This window comes from Aquila chrysaetos, chromosome 23, assembly GCF_900496995.4.
Source record: "Aquila chrysaetos chrysaetos chromosome 23, bAquChr1.4, whole genome shotgun sequence".
NCBI classification, from domain to species: domain Eukaryota; kingdom Metazoa; phylum Chordata; class Aves; order Accipitriformes; family Accipitridae; genus Aquila; species Aquila chrysaetos.
The window spans coordinates 1,103,286-1,127,472 of record NC_044026.1 but is presented as its reverse complement, the minus strand read 5'-3'; the positions used below and the strand labels follow the sequence as shown (position 1 = coordinate 1,127,472).

General features: G+C 44.1%; 1 protein-coding gene across 2 annotated transcripts in view; it reads right to left on the bottom strand.

Moving 5' to 3' along the window:
- The window catches only part of COL4A2 (collagen type IV alpha 2 chain), a 145,614-nt gene that overhangs the window by 16,486 nt on the left and 104,941 nt on the right, over positions 1-24,187 (bottom strand). For both annotated transcript variants that reach the window (XM_029998713.1, XM_029998712.1), the window contains exons 17-34: positions 22,659-22,712; positions 22,324-22,390; positions 20,820-20,921; positions 20,274-20,429; positions 19,142-19,234; positions 18,674-18,840; positions 15,827-15,899; positions 15,631-15,737; positions 14,248-14,449; positions 13,425-13,484; positions 12,582-12,644; positions 8,954-9,061; positions 6,803-7,024; positions 4,445-4,606; positions 3,653-3,823; positions 2,361-2,504; positions 1,009-1,134; positions 488-669 (exon numbers count right to left, since the gene is read on the bottom strand). In XM_029998713.1, coding sequence (XP_029854573.1) covers positions 488-669; positions 1,009-1,134; positions 2,361-2,504; positions 3,653-3,823; positions 4,445-4,606; positions 6,803-7,024; positions 8,954-9,061; positions 12,582-12,644; positions 13,425-13,484; positions 14,248-14,449; positions 15,631-15,737; positions 15,827-15,899; positions 18,674-18,840; positions 19,142-19,234; positions 20,274-20,429; positions 20,820-20,921; positions 22,324-22,390; positions 22,659-22,712 — 2,259 coding nt within the window. The remainder of the gene's footprint in view (positions 1-487; positions 670-1,008; positions 1,135-2,360; positions 2,505-3,652; positions 3,824-4,444; positions 4,607-6,802; positions 7,025-8,953; positions 9,062-12,581; positions 12,645-13,424; positions 13,485-14,247; positions 14,450-15,630; positions 15,738-15,826; positions 15,900-18,673; positions 18,841-19,141; positions 19,235-20,273; positions 20,430-20,819; positions 20,922-22,323; positions 22,391-22,658; positions 22,713-24,187) is intronic.

Genomic DNA, 24,187 nt, shown 5'->3' with positions numbered 1-24,187 from the left:
GACTGTCAGGCGTTTTTTAAGAGTTTATTTCTTCCAGTGTAACTTATTTTGCAGCCAAAGTGAATCATGGTGAATTACCCTCCAGGAGCTGAGATTCTTAGACGCTTCTCTTCTACTGTTAGATGCGTGACAGTGAGTAATTTTTGGCAGTGGTACCATCAGTCCTGGGAGAAAGGGAAGAGTAAGCCCAGTGCTGAGAATAATTTTACCAACAGCTACAGCAACAGGACCGAGGACCTAGAAGGAACTGTCTGGGTCCTCATCAGCAAAAAGCTGGTGCATGAAATTTGGATGTCTCCCAACGAGAAAAGAAAGGACTCTGCTCAATGAATGTTGGAGGGATCGAGCAAAAATTTTTTGATCTATCTATTCCATTTTTATTGCATTTCTATCTGTTCAGCACAATTTCAAGGGGTGAACGCCACTGCCTAGAGAAGCTGAATCCCGGCACAAGGATACCCTTATTCCCTCACGGGCATGAACTCACCCTGCCTCCGGTGCTGCCAGGGAAGCCTCTGATGCCAGGAGAGCCGGCTGGACCAGGGTACCCTTTCAGACCCGTCAGCCCTTTTGCACCGATGTCCCCTTTCACTCCGGCCACGTAGCTGGGATGCCCAGGGGACCCTGGAGTTCCTGTCTTTCCGGGAACGCCTGGCATTCCCTTGCTACCTGCAGGCGGGGAAGAAGAAAAATAAAGACTTAAACTGTTAGAGCTGGGAAGGCTGACACGCAGTTGCTTGTGTGCAAGAAGTTTTCCTGCTAGCATGGCACCATGATGCGCTAGTACAAAAAGGCAGCACACACACACGACATAACCCCACGCAGCTCTCCTCGGGGGTGGCTCCGTGAAACGCAGCCGGGAGCTCAGCTTTCGCTGTCAGAGACTTTGCTGGGGGGGGGCTGCAGCGCAGTGGTACGACGAGTGGGGAATATTTAATATGGTAACTGAGAAAAGACACCGATCCATAGTCCTGAATGTGCTTGCTTTGTTTTGCTGTGACCACTGACCTTTTAAGCCAAAGAATCCCTTCGTGCCCCTTTCTCCAACGTCTCCTTTTTCACCTTTAACTTCCAACATCAGGCTGGGCTTGAGCTTTGGGGGTTCTCCCGGGGGGCCTTGATCGCCACGGTCACCTAAAGGGTAAAAAACCCAACCATGTTACAAAAAGCTAGTCAGTGGCCCTGTGTTGGAAAAAGTGAACAGAAGAGTGAATTTAGCAAAAAGGGATTAATAGATAATCTTGCACAAGCTATGGAAAATCCACTTGCATAAAAAGTGTCAATACAACGTGTCAGCAGAACAGTCAAGCATAAGAAAACACGAAAACTGAGTTAAACTTTTGTACATATGACCCTGGGGAGCTGGACCCAGACTCCTCTGTGACAGATAATTTACCTCCCAGCAGATCAGTTAGGTGTCATGTGTTTATAACAAAAACAAAAAGCACAATGGAGAAAGCACAGAAAAGTAGGTTACTTCCCCTGAAAGGGAAACTCTCAGTCAAAAAGCCTTGGGCGAAAGAAAGCGTTTGGATTTGTTACCAGTTATTTTCTTGATTTGAAGGTTAGTAGTGACATCAGTAAATAATATCCTGAAGAAAGGACCCAAATAGACTGTATGACTCTTTAGTTCTTTGTGGGATGCAGAGACAGGCCAGCCACCCAGACTTGTCTCCTACGATCATGCACTGTCTTAGACTTCTTCACCAAGAAGCAGATTTGCACTTTTCTTCACAGGGGCTGTTTTCACACTTGCCTTTTGCTCACACCTCCCCTGAATTACTGGCAGCACAGTTTTGCAGCCTTTGAACTGCAGACTGCTTTTTCTTAAGTACCTATCTCAGGGTCCCTAGAAAGAACATTTCGGCCTTGTGGTAAAGCATGTATTTAAAGATAATTGTATGCAAAGAGAGGACTGAGTTAGAGTTTTCATTTCACTGATGATATCAGCTGATATGTTTCTCACTTTTAACTACTTAATTGCCTGGTTTTCTGAATATTTCAGTGCCTTTACAGTGCAACTGGAGCAAAATCGGAGTCTTTTCCCCCAAACACCTTATGCTTCTTGGGAAAAGGCCCTGTTGAGTTTTGTACGTGCCCAGAGGTGCCACTATCTGAGCTCAGCTGAATGAGATGTCTGTCTCCAACCTTAAACGTATAAAGATTCACAAAGAAGTAACCTTTCCCTGAGCCTAAAATCCAGGCCTGTCGGCCAGAGGCCCATGTGTGAAATTGGTGGAGGAATGTGGAGGAGCTAAATTTACCATGTGAAAAATGTGTCATCTTTGTCTTTGTGTCCTTGTAAAATAGTTCTCCAGATGTGAAAAGCAAACACACTGGTACCATCCATAAGCAAATACCTTTAGAGCCGCGTGCACCCTCTGAGCCTTTATCGCCCTGAGCCCCGTGCGGGCCAAATTCTCCTTTGATTCCCTTGATGCCCGGTCTTCCTTTTAGGCCTGTCATGCCTTTGAAGCCATCGATGCCAGATGAACCTTTTGAGCCTTTAAAGAAGGAACGGGAAGAGAACTGTTACCTCACTCAGATTTCTGCAAACTAAGTCAATGTTAACCAGCAACACGTGACTAAAACGGTATGAAAACTTCAGTGCAGCAAGCAGTACCTATTTTTGGGTGCTGTGATGCCTAGGGCAATCTGCAGCTCTAGATCAGGCACCCAAGCTCTCCGAGAGGTAGAGAAGGGCAGGGGTACACTGAACTGCCTCAGCTGGCCAAGAGGAGATGTTGTGGAGATGACCAGAACTTAGTGTCTTCTTCTGAAACATCAGTTCAACCCCCCTCCTACAGACGAGCTAGAGAAAGGCACCTAGTTCCGCACAAGGTTTGTAGTCAGTCCGTTTTTCTACATGTAGAGATACAAATCATGGGTCTAGGACAGCCTGGCCCTTTCTCACCAAAAATTCCCATGCTCCTCTTTTCTAAAGAAGAGGACGCTGTTTTACATGGGTCATGCTAACAAAGAGATCTTCATTCCTCCCAAGTGAGAGCTGATCAGTACTCCAGAGTTGTCCAAGGAAGAAAGTCCTATCTTTCCAACTGATGGAATTGCAACATGCATTTTTAGGCATTCACCCCCTCTTTGTGTTTAACTTGGCTTCAGTGGAGTGGAATCCTGTTGAAACTCCTTGCATGATGTAGACAACTTGCATTATACATAGCATTCTCGTGGCTGGCAAGTGAGAATCTCACCATCTCTATATGTAAGATTAGTATCCTGGTAAAAGTAAACATTGAGGTCTTGTGTCTGGCATTGCTCAGTACACAACTGCCAGCTTTAAAAAACTTTAAAGCAAAGGTTTGGAGAAACATCTCTTCAGTTTCCCTGAGAGCCAGTGCAACTGGGACAAGGGAAGGACTTTTGGAGAGAGAAAAGAGTAAATACTGTATATTTTTTAAAAGGAGAAATAAAACAGCCATTGCCTTTCTCAATAGGGCTGCATGTCACAAGCGAGCATTTTGCCAAGCACAACACAGGGGAAAACAGAGAGTGATTTTGGAATATATGAGGCACACGACGCTAATTCTTCTGTTTCAAACAGAGGTAGCCCAGCAGAGAACACGTCCTGTTCGTCTCGGCACAGAACAGCCGTAAGCAACATTACTTTTTTTCAAAGCAACTGTCCAGAGCTCACCTTTATCTCCTGGAAAGCCAGCCAGTCCGCTTATGCCGGGGGGACCGGTCACACCAGGTACACCTTGTAATCCCGGGTAACCTGTTTCACCTTTGTCACCAGACAGACCTTTCAGGCCCACGGGGCCGGGAAAACCTTGCTCACCATCTTCTCCCCTAGCACCAGGTGGACCTGCCGTGTGAACACGCCAACAGGGAGATTAAAAAGCGTTTGGACATACATGATGATTTCATGCAAAGTAGCTCAAGAGGGAGAAAACTGCTATCCCACCAGCTTCATGTTGGGGGGGGGGGGGGGGGGGGGGGGGGCGGAATTAGGATTTTTTTTTTTTTTTTTTTTTTTTTTTTTTCCAGAAAAGAATTGCAGAAATGATTATAAAGGCAAAGCAGCTCATCAATGCAAACCAGTCCGCTACCAGCTTGGTTCTGTACCCACTCCCAACAGGACCTCCTCCTCTTTGAATTAAGCCCCTTTTCCATAAGACTACTCCCGTCTGGTAGCTCCCTTCTCCCAGTCCGCCACCAGCAAGCTCTGACCCGGCCTGGTAGGTGGCTATGGAAGGAGAAGCGGCGGCTCTGCTAGCGAGGACCACCCCCCCCCGCTTCCCACCTGTGATACCAGCACAGTCTGCAATCACAGCGTCTGCACTACGACTGTCACCGCCCTGGCTGGGAATTAAAGTGTGGCACGTGCCACAGCCCCAAGCTTAACTTCCCGCTGTGGAAACCACACGGTTGCCCTGCCGCGGAGAACTGGTGGGAGGAGTGAGGCAGGACCGCGGTATTTCCTCACCAACAGGTCCTTGAGAGCCAGGCCTGCCATCTGGCCCAGGGTTTCCTGGTGGCCCTGGGAATCCACGCGTTCCTGGGGTTCCTGGCAGTCCCATCAAACCAGGGAGACCTTGCGGCCCTGGATCTCCCTTGGGTCCTGGCAAACCTGGGTTACCGTCCGCTCCTAAAATACCATAATCGTGCATTAGAGAGCATAAATATCTAGAGAGCCGATTACTACATATCACTTCTGCGTGTGCACTGGTCTTTCAGGGTATGTTTTTCCTCTGAAAATTCAGTAAGAGCAGGAAAAGCAAATTAAAAGACTGCTCATTAGTTTTAAAATAATTGACATTACCAGTACTGATCTCGTTATTTGCATTGGAAAGGTTGACTGGCTCCTTCAAATGAATGGAAACAATTTGGCACCAGGTGGATATAGATGGAACAGGTCTCTTCCACTTTTAACCCCAATAATTCTGTAATTCCTGACCTCTCTCTTTATCACATACATCTTTGTAAGAATCAAATCAAGGAGGTGACCGAACCACTGAAATAATGCTCTATATCTTTTCTAAAACGTGATGGGCAGGAATGGGAACATTTAAGGCAGACACTGGGTTCTGGGTTTGTGTTGTTCAGAAATTTTCAAGTAAGGTCGTTACAAGGCATTGTTACAAGATTCATACAAATTCCTAAGGAAAAAGGCCCTGATTCTACATGACAGTGCACTGGGTGAAAATTTACATCTCTACAATGTAAGAGCAAAGGGGGTGTCAAGATTTAAAAGGTAATGCCTGCTTTGCATTCAGATTGGAGAAGCAGCCGCATACAAGACCTCAAAAGTACATGGCACTTAAATCCAGGCCAAGTGAATCTGCTTCTCTTTATTCAGGTTTTACATCAGTGTAGGTCCATTGGCTTGATGGCAGTTAAGTGTGCTTTATAACTGAGGTCACATAAGGTGAGTTTTCTCAATGACAGAATACAGGCTTTAGCTCTCTGTTCAGAAGCGCTAGTAGTTTAAGTGGCATAGATAATATCAAGGAATCACTAGCTACTTCACATAAAACTAAAAAAGACTCATACAAAAATTCACATGCTTTTTTTGGAGCCATTCTGTCAGAACTGTAAAATAAACCAAGATCAGACAAACTAGTAATGCTTTTTCTTTTCACTGTACTTATTATTACTGAAAACTACAGAAATGCTTAGAAAGAAGGTACAAAGTCACACAATTTTTTTTCCTTTTCAATCCATGTTTTACCTTGAATTTCTTCCCCTTTTCAGAGGTGTCAGTGATGTCTTATGTCTTTTCTCAAACTTGCCAAGTGCCACAGAGCTGCCTTCATCCCTTTCCTTCACTCTGGGGCTCTACTGAAGGTGAAACCAGCTCTCCTCACTTCAAATAACTCACATAAGATGATACCCTTATTTTCTTTTTTTATTTGTACTGAAAATCATGAGAAGAGTCTCCAAACCAAGGTCCTGTGATACAGCTCCTTGCTTTGAGTTAGTCACTCAATTACTACTCCTTTCTCACTTCCACAACAGGGCAAGGGGGTAATCGGCAGTCCTAAATTTAACTATGTGTCTAAATGCTATTGAAATGGTGTAGCAGGGGATGCTTAATTCCCACATGTGCTTTTGAAAGTCCTCCACAGAATTCAGAGTGACAAACTCAGATTTTGTAGAGAAGCTATGGTTTTCTCTGTTTTCTATAGGGAATTTAGCATGTTTTTTAAGCTCTGTGAAATAATTAAATAAAATGAACACCCTGAAGTTATGAATAAGTATATAATGTTATCTTTTTCTTGTTCCTGAGTGCCCAAAGACTGACCAGGTAAAATGGCTTATTAACATTTACTAAACCCTATGTCCTCCTAGTTAAAATTTACGAATTCTGCACTGGTGCAATTTCCTATTCTGCAAAGCCATGTATTATCCAAACATCATCTGGCATGGGAAACAATCTCAGTAGTACACAGTACGTAAGTGAAAAGTCAGGATAACAACTACAGCACCATTCCCTTAACTACACTGTGAAAAATTAACAGTACATCTGAACACAACAAAGACGAGCAAAATCTGGTTCTCTGGTATCCTATTGTAGCTGATTCCATGCAGTGCAACGTGAAGGAGCGCTGGTCATAAGCAATGGATCTCCACAAGGCGTTTGGAGGTGCCAGGCATATTGGTAACAGTCGAGGCAGATGGGGAAGGGATGGGAGATCATCAGGCACTCGGATTTGATGCTGGGGTCACCAGTACCTCCAACGCGTCCTTAACACGGTCTCTTACTACTCTCACATCTCTATAACTTGGCTGCGTTTATATCACGCTCTTACTCAAACATTTCTTCATTTGAAGTAGCTGTTACCTCTAGCTCCCGGTACTCCTTGTTCTCCTGGCAGGCCTTTCAACCCTGGAAAGCCGGGGAGCCCGACATCCCCTCGGGAACCTGCTGCTGCTCCTAAAACGTCACCAGGAAAGCCCTTCGGTCCTGCCGCTCCCGGAGCGCCGGGATTTCCTGGAAGGCCTGGGTGTCCCTGCAGTCCAGGCAGACCGCTGGGGCCCCTGTCTCCCCTGGGCCCAGTAAAACCTATAAATAAAACAGGGACGAGGCATCACAGGGTTTGCTACAAATGTTGGAGTTCAGATCCTAGATACACCATCATAACGCTTTTTATATTATTGTAATTTGCAATTCAGTTTGTAATTTGTTCTTAGCAGAAACCTGTAGAATCAAACAAAGTGTTATACAAATGTTTTTAAACCACGTAGCATTTATAAGAACATTTGACCAAACGTGGAAATCGGCAGGACTTACAGGTGACCCCTCAGGATACCTAGTGCCTGGGTGATGAAAGAGCCACAGCTCTGAGCACAGTTACTTCTGTGCAACTATTTTGACAGAGCTATTGCAGCATTTTATAAACATCTTATTCTGCAAGGACAAAAAACCGGTTCCTATACACAAAAACCTGGTTTGATATGCAGCAGGGGTAAGACATTTCAGGGAGTCAAATTTAAAAGAATAAATGAGAAGCGAATGCATCTTAGTAAACTGGGAAGACCTGGGGGAGCTGCCCGGATGGGTCATCGCTGTTGCTGTTCCCCACACATCTGAAGGCACCAACGCCAGGCGCTTCACGCCCTCGACGGAGGAACACCACCGTCCCCGTCCTCCACCCTTAGGTGAACGACTGGGAGGGCACGAGCTCCCCTCACCACAAATGACAGGGGAAAGGCTTCTTGTGGACTGGGAAACTGGACCTGGACTGGAAGTTAAGTCCAAGCACCAGTGAAAGACAGTATGGAAGACTGCAGAAAATTGGTCTGAGTGCTGACCACCCTGAGGGCTGGGAGCCGTATGGTATGGGAGCCCTAATTTAGCTTTTAGAGCACTCTGCAGAGCTTAGCAGGGGAAGTACAAGTGCGTGGTCCTGCCCTACGCTGCACAGAGCCGTGTTTTACAACGCATCCCTCGCCTGTTGACCAGGACATGCAACAACTCTTCTTTTGCCTTCTGTTTTGCTACTACAGATGCAGTAGATGAGCCTAGAGAATACTTTCAGGTCGCGTGCTGCCTTAGGGCAAAGCAGCACCTGGGCACTGGATTTGGGACAGTTTGCAGCACTTTGGTATCTGTGAGGATTTACGACTTGGAAAAGAGATAGATGGAGAGAATTTCTAAAGAGCTCCTAAATTAAGATGCATCAATGGCTTCTGAATTGTGCTACAAAAAACCCTCAGTACCCATTTCTCTGACCAAATTAACCTGGTCAGCCACAGGGAAGTGGTAGTTTCTGGCAGTAACTCTTGCTGGACTGACTGATGATCTGTGAACACACCCACTACAGCTTATTATATGTGTGTGCAGTAACACTATTTTAGGCTCATCTGACTTACTATCTACGAACAGATCGACTATACATGCAATTAATTGATGTGTCTTGGATGTCCTGGAACTGCTGGAGAGATACAGAAGCCCTGGGATTTAATATGTACCTATTACAGACTAGCATAAAATATGACAGGCACTGAACACTTGCAAACAATGTTTGGAAACACAGTCATCTATGGGCAAGGTGAGTAGCAAGTACTCCGCCTTTGATATGTCCAGTATAATTTATAGTAATGTTGGAAAAAGTTAAATAGAAATACTAATACTAGTATTTTCTTGCTTTCTGCATCATTATTCTGAATATATTCCATTTGGAATCTGAAGTATCTTGTTATTGAATTTCTTTATTTCTACATGAACTTAATGAATTTTTACTGTCACATTTATAATTTTTCACTATAAAGCAGATTTTAAAAGGTTGGCATCTATGTTACTTTTCATCATTATAGAATTTGCAGGAAATCCTTTTGGATTTGAAAAGTAGCAGTTTTGTATAACAGTTTATTGTTTGAATGTGGAAGGGAAGATAAGTCAAAAATGTATCTGGAATCAAGTTTTTGTGTTTCAGTGACTGTAGTGAAGAAGTCAAAAGTATATAAAGAATGAAAAATTATTTCAAGATACCTGGAGGACCTGGGAATCCTTCCCGACCTGGATCACCTCGTGTGCCATTTAGCCCTGGGTATCCCACTGGACCTGGATCACCTGGGAATCCTCTTGCACCTTTTGCACCTAAACAATATAAAAGAAAAGAAAGTAAGAAAGTGTGATCTGAACAAACAAAACAGAAACGTGCATATAACGTAAGAAAAGGTAGTGGTAAATATCATCATGATGTGTTTCTGGATGCAAAGATGAAACTTTTTCTTAAATTTAATGGGACTACACTGTAGCTCTTTAGCAGTATTCAAGATCCCAAGACATGGACCAAAAATCTAGGCTAAGTGCTCTTACAAACATGGATTAACCTGACTTAAAGACTAATGATATGGAGACTACTAGGGTGAAAATAATTAGTCTCACAGACACAGACTTTTGGAGACTTTTAATATTTTGTAAATTAAGGTTTTTAGCTTAAGGTCAAAAGGCAATGCCAAAGAAGAACGCTCAACAGGAACGGGCATAAACAAGATGCTGTACGAGGGACAAATTTTTCCTTTCCCTGCTATACTGATCACAGAACAAGAGCAGGCTGGTTTACATAACCACGAAACAGAAATGTAAGGCTAAAGGTTAGATCTAATCATCCTAGAAACTGAATACAAATTAACTAGCCTACTTATTATATTTGTAACAGTACAGGTCTATAGCTTCGGTAGTAAAAGCAGCGCTGTGCCCTGAAAAAGCGTTCCTCTGGCACTGATCTCATGTTCAGCTCCTGACAGGTAAAATGAGACCTTGCTTGCCTATGATGTAGTATTTGACATTTGGGTAAGTATTACTGTTTCTTAACATCTCAAAACCTGCAAGCATTTCGTAGAATTCTTTTGTTAATTTTTTTTTTTTTCCCCCATGCAACAGTTTTATTACATGAGTCTTGTTAATTCATTGTATTCCAAGATCAAGATTTTTTTGGTGAAGTTCTTCGAAAATAATTCTTGTGGAACACTTTGTTTCCCTACCTTCCCCAGCTCCTTGAACTCTTTAAGTTCCCAGCTCAGGCTTGAAGGTCAACAACATGCTTTCACATTTTAAGTGTTGTTGCTTAGCATCACCATGAGTTACAACTCATTTATTTATTACACTGAAAGCAAGTTTCTTTCCACCTCTAACTGTGACAAACCAAGGAAAAGATCACTTGAATTTTGATACTTTTTTCTACTCTAGTTTTCTGAATTTCCATTATTTAACCATGATTTTTTGCAGTTTTAGCTGTTGTTTGTGAAGGGGAGAAGGAAACCTTTAAAAAGACCACAGATAAGGTGCACATAAACAGCCAATGCAGTGTGAATAGCATTTTCTCCATGCTGTACAGGACTATTGTTCTTTCCTTTATATGAACAATAACTTCTCAGAAAGCAATTAAAAGGAAAAATCCTAGGCTTTTAGGTCTCAATGAAAAATTCTAATGTGCCTCTTACCCAAATATCATCTTGGTCTTGTTTCCCATCTGTAATAACTGACTTTCATTCATTCTGTTCAGTATTGCACTAATTAAAAAGCCATGTTAGAGAAAGAAGGCAGCAGATGGAGAATGCAACCACTGCTTACCACACATTTCAGTAACTCATTATGCAATGTTAGCTGGTGTTAACACGTTGTGCCAAACAGTAGTAAGAAAAAGTTTTTATAGTAGACCAACGTTTAGTTTGCAAGCACTTTAGCTGTACGTTTGAACCAGAAAACAACTTAAACATTTTATTCAACAGCAATCACGTAGGTCTTGAGACTACTGAATAACCAGGATGTAACTTAGGGTGGGCTGTGTACGTTGCCAGGAATTTCAAAGGAACACAAGGACATGAGGGTGTGAGACTATAAAGATGACTCCTTGCTTGATATACAGGGTGCCATCAGCATTGAGGACACTGAGAGACCTGACTGTCTATAGCAGAGCTCCATCTGGGCTGAAAAGAAGGCAGGAAATCTTGTGTACAAAACCACATCACTCTAAGCAGACAATGAAAATACTGTAAAGGAGGTGTTGGTGTTTTTGTGTCAATCCAGAGAATGTGGGTAGGAATGATGCTCCAGGAAAGTAGATTGACACAGCTACAGCAACAAGAAGCTGCGACAAGTTGTAAAATGTGTCCTGTTCCTCCTGGGTTTCCAGCTCCCAAACTGCCTCACGTTGAAATGTGGCTACAGACAGAGTTCTGCACTGGGCTCAGCAAGGGGCCTTTTCCAGTTTTTGGAGGGAAAGGATGCAAAACAAATCTTAAAATTACTGAAACATATAAGCTGACAGAGAAAGATTTGTTAACGAGCTAACCAAGAGTACAAAATACAAAACACGAAAACAGCATCACTTGTGTTACAGCAGTCTTACAGCTAGGAGTTAATCTGACTGTATTCACTGAAAGAAAAACCTTCAAACTTGAATGAAGGAGTAAATAAATCATATTTAGAAAAAAATTACAAAGATGGCAAAGAAAACAACCTCCAGAAGCATTGATCCTAACAACAAACTAAGGTGTTAGGACTAAGGAAAGATAGGTCACAGATACGCATCACCTTTCAACAGAGATAAAATGTTCCCTTTTAAGATCCATTAGTCTGTGATAAATCAGTCCATCAATCCATGCATGCCATAATAGACCTTGTGCTGGAAAAAAAAAAGGGCTCGACCTTAAAATTTATAGTCCAGCTCTCTGACCTTGGCTAAAGCACAGGGGACACAGGAATGGGTGCATCAAGAATTTTACATTTCCCAAACTCTGAAGGACCCAGTCATGGTTTTTGTCAGTACTTTTACCAGCTGGCAATGGGAAGGATTTACTAAGAAACAGCTCTATTGCTTAGGCTGGGAGTACATAAGCTTATAGGAACTACCAGTGCTGGTCAGAGGTTCCCTCTTCAAGGTCAATCGTTATGACCACTCACCACGCCTGTTCGTGCTTCTCTCGATGCCATCTCACACAGTCCTTCAGACCCTGTCCCCACCTCCTCTTCCTCCTCCTTTTGGGAGGAGGTGGGGAACCCTCAGTGCTGGGCCACCGGGAAGGCCCAGGATCACCAGAAGGTCCCTCTGGGCTAGGGTGGACCAGCTCTGCAAGGCAGGCGCGCATGGCTACAGGCAGCGCAACTGCGTTGCATCAGACATGACACCGAGCCGCGTTAAAGACTTTAGGCTCACACTTGCTGAAAGCACTCTGTGTAACACACAAGGAGGAATAGTAAGAAGGATCTGCCAGAGTCCTCCATTGCAGCCTTTTATCACCCTGCTCTCAGGATTTTCCTTGTGAGGTGTCCAGTCAGCTCTCAGAGACCTCGGTATACCATCTACCGATAAACTTGTAGACTCTCTCTGTATACTCTCACTTACTTGCACGGGGAGAGTAGCAAATGGGCTGTCCTTTCTGTCTTCTGTTTCATGGCTGACGCTCATTAGCAAAGGCAGAAATAGCTCCGGAATGGTGCAGCCACCTGGGCTGCAGGCTGCTTAGATCCCTCTGCCAGCTTCAAGTTAATGCTCCCGTCCATTGTCATTTCTAGAACTCGCTGCCTGCTAAGGCTCAACCTTAATCGACCTTGCAAGATCTCCCTCAAAACATAGCGTATGTGGGAAACAAAAGTGAAGGCAAAACGTTACCTGTGGCTCCTGGCAGTCCTGGCTTGCCTTGGGATCCCTTTGGTGGCCTCACACAGCCCGCGCCTGCAAACAAAGAGGGTTAGTTGCACCATACGTGCTCATGTGATGCCTCTCATCAGCTCTGCACCTGCAGTTGAGACAACATCGTTAAAGCAGGTGAATGAAGTTAACAGGCAAAACCCTAATTTGAAACAAGTTTTATTCTTCATTAAAAAACCCAATTGGTCATGGGTGGCATTTTCAGGGGAGCACTCAAGTTGAGCTCCCCCCCCAAGAGCTGCTCTTCTGCCTGTTTTACAGGGGCTATAGTGGCTGCTCCGGTTAGACCGGCATGGGAAGGGTAGTCCAACCTCATCGATGACTGTATTTTTCAGAATAAGAAAAACACTTTGTTTCCCTGTGGGCAGTTTATACCCCTGAAGCAATCAAGTCAAATTTTGGTACAAATGAAGGGGTTTTTTCTTTGTATGTCAAGTTGCACTGAAAATCTTCAAAGTTCTTCTTTAAAAGAAGTTGCTTGAATTTTCTTGGGCACCTAATTTCTGGGACTGTTGTTATAGATTGCATGGTAATCATTATTTTGTCACAATAAACACGCAGGAGCAATGAAATAAAGAATTTCTGAATTGCAAAGCTGAAAGTGCAGTAATTTTAGAATATGTTCAATTTGATCAAATTACTTTTGAGCTATGTACAGTATATGCATGGTTATTTGTGACCTGAAGTTCAAACAGTTTACCATCGAGAGCATCCAAAGCAGTCATCAGAAAGAAAGTATCAAGCCATAAGAGCAGCATAAGATGAAATATTAAAATATATTCAAGCCATTTGTAGGTACAGTACCTGACCATATTGGCTCGGTTCCATCTCCTCTAGAAAAGTCTTCAATGACCTGCCCACAGTCTACGAGCAAAGAATGGGAAAAGACAGTTATCATTTAAAAGAGAAAAATTGTAAAATGCTCTCAATTCTAACCAAAATGTCTATTACAACACCAGATAATGTATTCTCTTATGTATTACGCATACAGACAACACAAACCATTTGCTATAACATACTGGAACTCTCTATCCGTATATTACTTAGATCCAGGCCTGAAACCTAGCCCTGTCAGAGTTAGGAGGCTGTGTCCCATGCCCTCTGTAGGGTTGGCAGGTGCCTGCTCTGGCTGGAATATTCTGCCAGGCATCTCGACGTCGAGCAATAAAACTCTGAGCCTGAGCTCTTGTGAACGTAACCCTGGCATTCTTATACTGGAAGGGACTTGGAAAGCTGCAGAGATACGATGAAGAGCTCTGAAGGACGGCCACATGATTTTCTCTGGTCAATTAAAAGTTTATGTTGGATGGGGAAGACCCGAGAAAACCACCTGTGAGTACTGCAATGGCAGGACATTGCTCCATTGCCTCCAGCTGCTTGAAACCTGAAAGGTGTTACCTGCTGGCACTGACATTCATTCATGCTATTTCAATACCCGACATGAAACTACTGGGACTTCTGATGTACGTCCTTCTTTAAGATTTCTGCACAACTAATACAAGCAATCCCTTTTTACCCACACAGCCCCCCCCCAAACGCTGCCTTTTCCACAGTGCGTTGTACAGGTGCTGCACACAATTCAGTAACGATCCCCACGGCTTTGCTGTAAGACAGCGATGTCTCTTACCAAGTTGGCCAGGCTCTCCTGGCGGACCAGGCAGACCTGGAGGTCCCTGGGTTCCGTCCTGTCCATGGTCACCTGGAGAACCCCGGTACCCTTTTGGACCAGGAAACCCTTCACCCGGCAGGCCGGCTTCTCCTGGAAAGCCCTTTGGGCCTAATTCACCTGGATAACCAGGATCGCCGGGCAAACCTCTGATACCGTCACCCTGCGGGAAGGGAAGAGAGGCGGTCACTCCCGACTTTGCTGAGAAACAAACAGAACTCGGACAGTTGAACTACTCTCATGAGTAACGTCTTATGGGCAGCAATTCCCCAGGTGTCACAGCTCTTTAAATCAACATTGCAAATAAAACATATTTGAAATAATCTGACTTTAATTTAGACCTCATGGCAGAAAAGGCACGACAGAAGCACTCTTGGAGGGAGTGTTCCCCTAAAAATGCTGGCCCATGAACGGCACGCAGGCAAAACGAATCACTGCTGTGGAGAGGCTTACTGCCCTTTCTGAAAAGCTGCGAGTGGGTTTTCGGGAAACCACGTGCATCGCTAGAGATGTTCTGGTGTGGCATTTACTTCTGAGACCTTGAGAAAAGCTGACATAAAATTGCACCCAAATGGGCAGAGTTTTTTCTTTGTCTGTTCCTCTAGTGATATTTCTACACCACTGAATCAACATCTTATGAACATCACTAGAAAACGTTTCCATCCTCCGAAGTAATATAAAATACCATCTTTACTGGTAGTAAAAAGCACTGTGGTCCATATTGAATGATACGGCTCTGGCCCATCTTCAAATATGACGCAAGAGCATCCCAGTGGTCCAAAACAGCATTTATGATGGACAATATGAATACCTCTTGCAAGGTATTTAACTTTTTCTTTTGCTTACAGAAGGAGCTTAGAAAACAAACTAAAACTACTTGTCGAACTTCTAGATGGCTACAGTTAGTTAGGTGAGGTGCTATCAAGCATATATATGATGACATAATCTACATTTAGAGGTCGTAAAATTGTAGAAAATTTTGCTTTTCTTTAACTCAGTCGTAACAAAGCTGTTGAAGTTCAGTCACACAGAATCTCTCTGAGACAATGCTAGGAGGAGTCACTAATAAACCACTAATTATCACATACTAACCAGTAATAACAAGCTGGCCTAAATGGGTTAGCTACTACTTAATTGTTTAAATAAAATGGAAATAAAAGTGAAAGACTGTTCTAAAAACCCTGAGAGTAAACCTGATATTTAATATATCAATACTAGCAAAGCCAGTCTAGTTGTGCATCATGATCTGTGAGAGAAGGATAGCCTGGTGATCATAACCCCTCAGAATTAAATGCATTAGTGATTGAGTGTGGTGGAAATGATTTAGCTATATTGGCTACTTACCGGCAGGCCAGGCTGTCCTGGTAAACCATCTAATCCATCTCTGCCTGGGAAACCGTCTTCACCTCTGATACCAGGCAGCCCGGGATCTCCTCGGATTCCTTTGGTGCCTAAAGAAGACCTTTCATTGTGAGACCAGTCTCTCATATAATAGCAAAAAATAATAGCAAAATACACGTGATATGAATTTTTACTCTACCTTTGGTAGTTATGTGTAAAGAATCTCCCTTTTCTCCTTTTGGTCCAGGAAATCCATCTTGACCCGAAAATCCCTGGCGTTACATACATCAAAGAAAAAAAAGAAACAGAACCACTTAAGAAATAAGTATCAAGATATGCATTTCCACTGTCTTGCTTACAAAAAAGTCTCCTTGAATTTTACTGCCTTCCCGTTACTTTCTGTGAGTGATTTCCTCTTCAGTAATCCCATTCTTGTGCCTGCATCTTTATTAATACGCTCTAACTAGGGCCAAGGTCTATGTGGCATGGAAGGGGAGCTTCTACATGAGGATGGCACTGGGAGAGCTGTGGCTTACCAGGAGCTAGAGTCCTGCAGATGACTGCAGCTGCAGAACTGCATTGGAGAAAACGCGGTAAATTACTCAGCGTTAGCCACGAACGAAAATGCTGCGAGCGACTCTCCGGCACCACGGGAACAGAACTCAGGGTTGTATTGACCTGCAAGTCCTCCTGCCCACCGCTACAAGAGACAACCTCATAGCTGGCAGCGGACTGTGATCCACACCACCGCTGCGGGGCTGAAAAGCAGCACCGTCTTCAAGTACCAGAGACAAGAACTGGGGCACGGGGTGAGGAGGTGACACGGCCCAGACACGGACCTGTGGGAAAGGCTTTGGTCAGAAGGGAGAGCGCCTGGAGCTACAGCAGGGTGCTCAGGGCCTTGCCCAGTCCAGCTTCGGAAATCTTCAGGAGGGAGACTTCCTCTCTTGCAAAGGCCAACCGCGGCGAAGCTGAAGAGCGGTCTCTGGCACCGCTGATCCCCCGGCGTAACGCAGAGCTCTCCTCCCGGGCGGCCCGTCCGCCAGCGGCCGTGGTAGCTTCTGGCCAAGAGCCGTTCTGCCACAGGACCAAACCCAGGGCAGGTGCCAAGGCCCAGAGGTTACAGACTCATTTACCGTCGACTGTCTTATGCCGGTTAGCTTTAGTGCTGAATAATTACATTCACGCTCACTAAAACATAAGCCACGCGTGTTCGGTTTTCCCTAGCCTCCTCTTACTGAATTCCAGGGCAGGCACTGAATGAAAGGGATGTACCCGTGATGCGTTTATTTTTTGTTTAAAATACTCCTGTGCCATATGTTATTTAAAAGGGTGTCTTTTGCATCACTGCATTGTACTGACATTCTCCAAGATTTTCTTGGGTGAAAAGCACGTGTGGAAGCTGTATCTCAGCTGCAGGTCGTCTCAATACAGGTTCACACTTCTGTAAGTCTAAAGCAGGAGATCAGATTTGAGCGTAAGGATCCTGCTTTACCCGGGCCGTATTTGCAAACCGCGTTTTAATGGTCACTGAAGCCACATCTATACACCACGGTAAAGATGTTTCTTTTGGACATTGCTTTTTGCAGGCCAAAAGAAATCTCAGGAATTTAATATAATGCTGAATTATTTCACTGACTATATAACTGCAGAGATTTTCAGCAGTAATACCGCATTAATAGTATGATGTTCACATTGCTATTTTTTTGTTTTCAAGGTTTAAATGTCGTGTATAATGCAATTTAGCACATAGGTGTTTTCAAAATCTTTTACAGCTGTTTCTAATTCCTCTTTCTCCACGGAAAAAAATACCCTTTGCTTGGGATAAAATTTTATTTTCATTAAATTGATACAGATCAATCTCGATTAAGTATATTTACTGTCCGTATACGTAACTTCTTGAACGTGCTCAAAGAATTAGGGAGTCACTTCTGCCTAAGTATATGGATCAAGAATATTTAAGCTAAATTGTTTTACTTTGAATTTGTTGCAGACCAAAGGCTGAGATAAAGTCAGGCCTTTGCTGCTGAGTGATATTTTGCTATGCTATGGTATGTCTGTATATGTCTATATTACTGTCTGTTCTACAGTAATTTAAATTTTGGTATGAAGATATTGAAATTCTTCATTTCAAAGGCAAAAAACCTTGCAGAACTTGCAAAATTTTAACTGAAGTTTCAACACTGAACTTTTTGAAAATATTTGTCAACTTTTTCATGACTTCTAGAAAGTAGAACTTTTCATAGAAGTATTTTGAATTTTCAGCAAAAATCTGATCTATTTTTTCTGCTTTTTTTTGACAGCCACAATCAAATCAAAGTTCATTTTATTTTAATTCTAACAAATTCCCAAACTTAAGCTAGTTGGAAGCGAGTTTGGTTTTTTGACGTTCAGAAGAGCCTAAAGCACTAACTGAAAACATTATGTTTGCTCTGGCATCTTTGCATAAACAGAATCAGTTTTGGGTCAGCTTTACAAAAATTCTATCCTAAAATCTTGAGAGATGTGACTTCCTGAAGTCAGTTCTGACTGTGAGGAACCATGGTGCAGTTGGCATACCCCATAGTACAGCACCTTTAAGTGTAAATAACAAGCAAGCAATTACAAGCAAAGTCTGTTTCTTGGGGTTATTGAATGGTGGTTTTCAGGAAGACTTAATGTATTATAAACAAGAACGTTACATTTCATCAGTTTGACATATGCATCTTACTAGCAACAACCTTAAGTTACTACTGGAATAGTTACCCTTCTAGATTGTCAGATCATACTCAGTACTACAGCTGCTTGAAAGGGTTCTGCTGAGCGAGCTTTGTTTAAATGGACTTTGGATTATGTGGAAATCTTTCACTCTTCCCCAAACATCCTATTTTCACCTTCGTCCCAGCAATTTTTGGCTTTCAGCATTTTCTAGATAGCAATCTGAAAGTTATTGAAGTGGCACAGAAGAAAAGAAACCATACTTTTCATTGTTTTTCCATGGAGAATAGCTTGGGGTTTTTTTCTAGTAGGCATATAAAACTATGCAATAAAGAAACAAGTATCTCACTTTTGCTCCAGGGTAGCCAGGATTACCATGTGGTCCTTGATCACCAGGTTCTCCTTTCCTCCCAGGCTGGCCAGGGGTTCCTGGAAAGCCAGGAGGGCCGGGCGGGCCAGTAGAGCCCCTTCTCATTTCATCACCCACAAGGCATTTACTGCAATCCCCTTCTTCGCCTAAGAAAAGGATTGGAAAGAGAAAGAAGAATGCTCTGTCACAACAAATAGACATTCAGCTGTATCCATTTTGTATATAGACTTGAGAATACTTGAGTAGTTTCTCAAATACTTCAGAAAAGTACTACTTTTTTTTTTTCTTACAAGAAACTAACACAATGTTTCCTTGTTGTGTTAGCCCCAGATCAAATTCATCGGTCCCCAAGCATGTCATAGTTCAAGAAACTCAGACAGAATACAATGGGAGCTTTACACAATGCATAACAGCAGATCATCTATCAAGTTATCAGTTATAACCTACCTTTAGGTCCTTTTGGTCCTCTTGGCCCAGGGAAACCCTGCACGCCAAATTTACCTGGCGTGCCCTCCCGTCCTTTTAATCCAAAGAGAGAACCTAGAAGTTTAATTAAATAAAAACAGAAATTAATCTACTGAAGATTTCCTTTTCTTCTCTTTCCTCCCTATTCTTTTGAGCTGCACTGCATCTGCCCTTTTGTTTCCCCTAATGTCATTTATTGTCTAACCCAGCCTGTTGTTATCCACCCCGTGCTCTCTTCCTCCCTCCCTCTTCCCTCAGCTTCCCACACCCGTTCTCAGCGACTTCCCTCTGCCGTGGCAGATGATCCTTGCCATTCTTTGCTCGCTCTCACCCTGAATTCCTTTGCTCCTCTCCCTCAGCACAACGTACTTCGCGGTACCACAGACTGCCTGCTCTGGACCATCTCCTGCACATCCTTTTCTCCAGTCCCGCTCTCGCACCGCAGCCTGGTGCTTTTCACAGAGGCACAGCACAGTACCAGTCAGAAGTGGCCTCTGGAGGCCACCCGGCCCAACCCTCCGCTCAAAGCAGGGCCAACCTCAAAGTTACGGCAAGTTGCTCACAGCCTTGTCCAGCTGAGTATTGAATACCTCCAAAGATGGAGAGTCTACAACCTCTCTGGGAAACCTGTTCCAGTGCCTGACCACCCCCATGGTGGAAAAGGTTTTCCTAATACCTAAGCAGAACTTCCTCTGTTGCAGCTCGTGGCCATTGCTTCTTGTCCTGTTGCTGTGCTCCTTAGTGAAGCATCTGGTTCCCTTTTCCCTATGACCTCCCAAGAGGTAGGGGAAGACAGCAGTAAGATTCCCCTTAGCTTTCTCTTCTCCAGGCTAAGGAAGAAATCCAGCGCTCTCAGACACTCCTTGACACTCATATCCCTCCCCCCACCCAAAACAGACCTTCTTTTCTTTCAGATGTTGCCAGAATGTCTAAAAACCATGGAAACCTGTCCTTCATTGATGAGCATACAACACTTCTCCCCTGTGTGTCCTCCCCGCCACCCATTTCGTTTCATTCCCTCAATCTACTTTCTCACTTTGCCTTGCCAACGGCTATCTTTAAAATACGCAAAGACGTTCCTGTGAGTTCTCAACATCTCTCTTCATGCACTTACCAGGGGATCCAGCAGGACCAGGTGGGCCACGGAGTCCTGGTGTGCCGTCCTTACCCGGAAACCCAGGCAGGCCCACCTGATAAGCAGGAGATCCTACTTCACCTTTTTTGCCTTTTGGTCCCATTTCTCCAGGTAAGCCTGGCTTATCCCCATCCGCTGAAACAGAACCAGGGAAGAAGGTCAGACCAATTTCTTAAAAACGCTGCTCAAAGAGCTGTAATGTAGCAGAAGGGAAAGTTCATACAACTGCATCTAACATGCAAAGAAAATGGAGATATTTAGCGTAGAGCAAAAAAGGTAACTGAACTTTTCACTTGAGCAAATCAATAGCAGTTACTGAAGCAAGGCTCTGTCATCATCTCCACTTCAGTTGCTTTGCCAGAGCCCCATCGAGGCCGAAGGAAAATGCTCCCCTCAGTTAGTTATCTACCACTCTGCGCTGCATGTTCCATGGTCCACACATGTATCTCCCCCACCCTGACCCTGTTATGAGTTAAAAATCGCTATAAAGTTAAGCTGTTGGAACATGTGTTGCTGGGGTATTACCATCAGAGAACCCAGGAGGACCAGGCAGCCCACGATCTCCCTCCTCTCCTGGATCTCCCTGCAGTCCAGAAACACCTGGAAAGCCTGGATCGCCTCTTGCACCTGAAAGACATCCCCGGTTCCACAGAACACATGTTAGTGTGATGCTGTTTGTGATCCATAAGTACCGACTCGTGATACACTGCAGATTGCTCAATTCTTAGAAAGTAAAAATTAGGAACTTCAAGGGCTTCAGAATATTAGAATTTACCATCATTTCTTAAAGGTAGCTTTAGAAATGCAAAAACCTGTAACCTCATGCTGCCTCAGCCTGAATAAAGAAATACATCTGAGAAATTTCTGTAAAGCCCAAATACCTGGGAGCTGAGCATGGCCTGTGACAGGAATGGTGTGGAGCCACCAAGCCCCGGAGGAAGGAGCATCTCTCAGCTCTTACTAATATGCCGCTAGAGCTACATTGCTCCTGGGAAGCACAGAAGACCAGCTCTCTGAGGAGAGCCCCTCCTTTCCCTGCAAGAAGCTGCCGTTATAACAGAGGTATGATATGTGAGCTTTCCTCTGCTCCGCAGTACCAAAAACATCTGCTATTGCCTGCAGAAAGGATCGTGCTCTTGTCACAGGTCAATGGTACTGGAGGACATACGGTGTGTCCAGCCCTCCGCCGGCTTCCTCTTCCCTCTACACAGTCTCTCCTGCTCCTACAAGCCCGGCAGGGTATTCGGGGTGATCTGAACAATGTTTTGGGCGTCTTGCTCCCTTTCTCTGGGAGGAAGGGAACCATTCATTGCTAGACTCTCTGGCTATCAACAAGACCAGTAAACTCAACCGAACAGGACACAGGCTGGGGCAACGGCATGTGATCACCCTTGCTGTTTGCTGGCACCTTCCCTGGAATAGTCTTGGCCTTGGCAAACTGATATCACCTTCTATGTGTTTCTAGTCTGGGCAGCCAGAGCCACCACAGCTCTGCAGGATAGCTGACAGTGGGTGCTATGAGCCTAGTGAAAAGATCACAAAGGAAATTTGTCAATTTAAAAAGGGGGGGGGGGGGGGGAATTCTCTTCTATTCCTCAAGGCTTTTTTAAAGTGTTTGGGTTTCTTTTTTTCTTTCTGAATATTAGATTATAAGAATGGTCTCTGCTGTGCTGCCATTGCTGCACTTTATCCAGGGTCCCTGAAACAGGACGCAGAAGACAGACTCTTCCATTCTTCCTTTCACTGGACAACAAAGTCACACACTTTTTTGCTTGTTTCTTCTCTGTGGACACAGGAATGCATGGATGCCTTTTGTATAGCAATCCAGCTTCAGCAGAAGAGACAAAGAAACCACCTGCCTCCAAAAAGGTGATTAGGGCACTCTCTCGGAAGGCAATTATATCTTCTGGAACAGTTTAGCAAACAACAGTTTTTTGAGGAGTTGAATTCTCAGAATTTCATGCTTTTCATCTATGTAGATGGTAGTAAAACGCAGCTAAGCTAAGCAATCTAAGCAAGGAAGACGTACCTTTCCTTGGGATGCTGGAAGGAAAATAGGAAACTGGTCCTGGAGGACCGATCTCGCCTGGCTCCCCCTGTTAACAGAAGTTGAAGTATCACGTCTAAGCACATTATTCTAGAGAATTTCTTTTAAAATGGAAAGGTATGCCCATGAAACACAAAGAAACAGACTTTCAAAAGCACTGACGTGACTTTTAAGAAGTCTCAGAGATTTCAAGTTAACAAACCACATAACCAGTCCTACAATGACAACAAACACAATTGTTATTACATGACAGAAAAGAAAAGAAAGCAAAATGACATCTGGTTTATTGCTTCTAGCAAATGGAAGTAAAGCAGTACCTTGCCTCCCCTAGGACCGTAGCCGCCCGGTGGACCATCAAATCCTGGAAAACCCTGTAATACACATAAAAATGATTGACTTTTCCTTTATCAGAGAGAGAATAAAATTATTTGGTCTGTAGCAGCTGGCTTCCTCTGATGTTAGCATAAAAACTACACAACAGAGCTGAGCATTTTGTCTCTCTGGGGTGTAGTAATTCGGGCAATGCCATTAATTCTCCTCGAGTTTTGATGTTCCATCTTTCGGACCAAGCCTAACTGCCGTCCAAGGCCAGCGGGGTCCGCTGTGGCGCAGGCTGTGGCCCCTGGCAGCAGTGCAGGTGAAGAAGGAGCACCTACCCTCGCACCTTCCCACGGAGGCTGCGGGATGGGAGCGAGACGCGGGATCCCCTCCGTGCCCGCTGACCCCGAGACACGTGGGACAGGCAGCCAGAACACACCAACCTGCTGCGAGAAGACTAAACGAGTCTGAATCGTTACGAGTGGACATATTTTCACCGGAATGAAAACAACGAGCAGCGAAATAGCACCGAAGTGCGCGGGTCCTTTTTGCTGTTTTCCAGGCGGCTGGAGCCTGTTTGGCCACAGAGGCGTTCTCCGGCTGAGCGAGGAGAGCTCGGGACCAGCCCCGAAGTTACCTTCATCCAACTCTCCCACCCCCGGGCATGCCGTATCCCAGAGAAAATTTTCCATCCCTTCCCCAGCAAATGTTATAATATTTAAGGTCCTGCCCGCTGAGTTCTTTTAAAAGGTTTGAAATCCAAAGCATGTGGATTAAAACACATGTGGTAAAACTCGGTACATCCTACCATATGACAGCATATGTCAGCTGCTGGGGGTGCACAGAGCAAAGTGCAGATTTCAGTGATGAGGATACAGAAGAGATGATCTCTTCTGTGTGCTTTACTCAGCTCTTTGACAACTTTTGTTCTCTATAGAAAATGTTACTCTGGAAAAAGACTAGTGTTAAAAAGGTGAGCTTTTAGTAAAAAAACAGTGGCCAGATCATCAACCAATACCAATTAACACAGTTTCACCGAAACCAGTAGGTTTGTATAATTCACACTAGTTAGATTATTAGCCAGCTTTTTTAAAATTCAGCATGTCTCGAGTTTGACAGTGGGAACAACTCCTACACAGAACTTGAATGTTAATAACCAGCTCTCTAAGTCACTTCCAGTTTTGAAGTGCTACAAATACCACAGCTCTCAGCAAGACGCCACAAACTGGACCGAACGCTTCAGAGACCTTTCCATAATGGCAACTGTACATCACACCATCAGAAAAGGAGCCTCTTGAGTATCAGGTGTAAAACCTCTTTACACTAGGTGGAGCTGGTGGTCTAAAAGTGAAGCCAGCAGCTTCCTAATTAACTGCGACTTCATCTGTGTGCAGGCAGGACTTAGCCATTCTTCTTTCTTTCTTAAGAATCAAATCACTTGAAAATCAACAAAAAGAAGGTCGTTGTGAACAGCGCGTCGAGTAGCTGTCCCCTTTCATACACACGTTATGCAATGATACTCCATCCA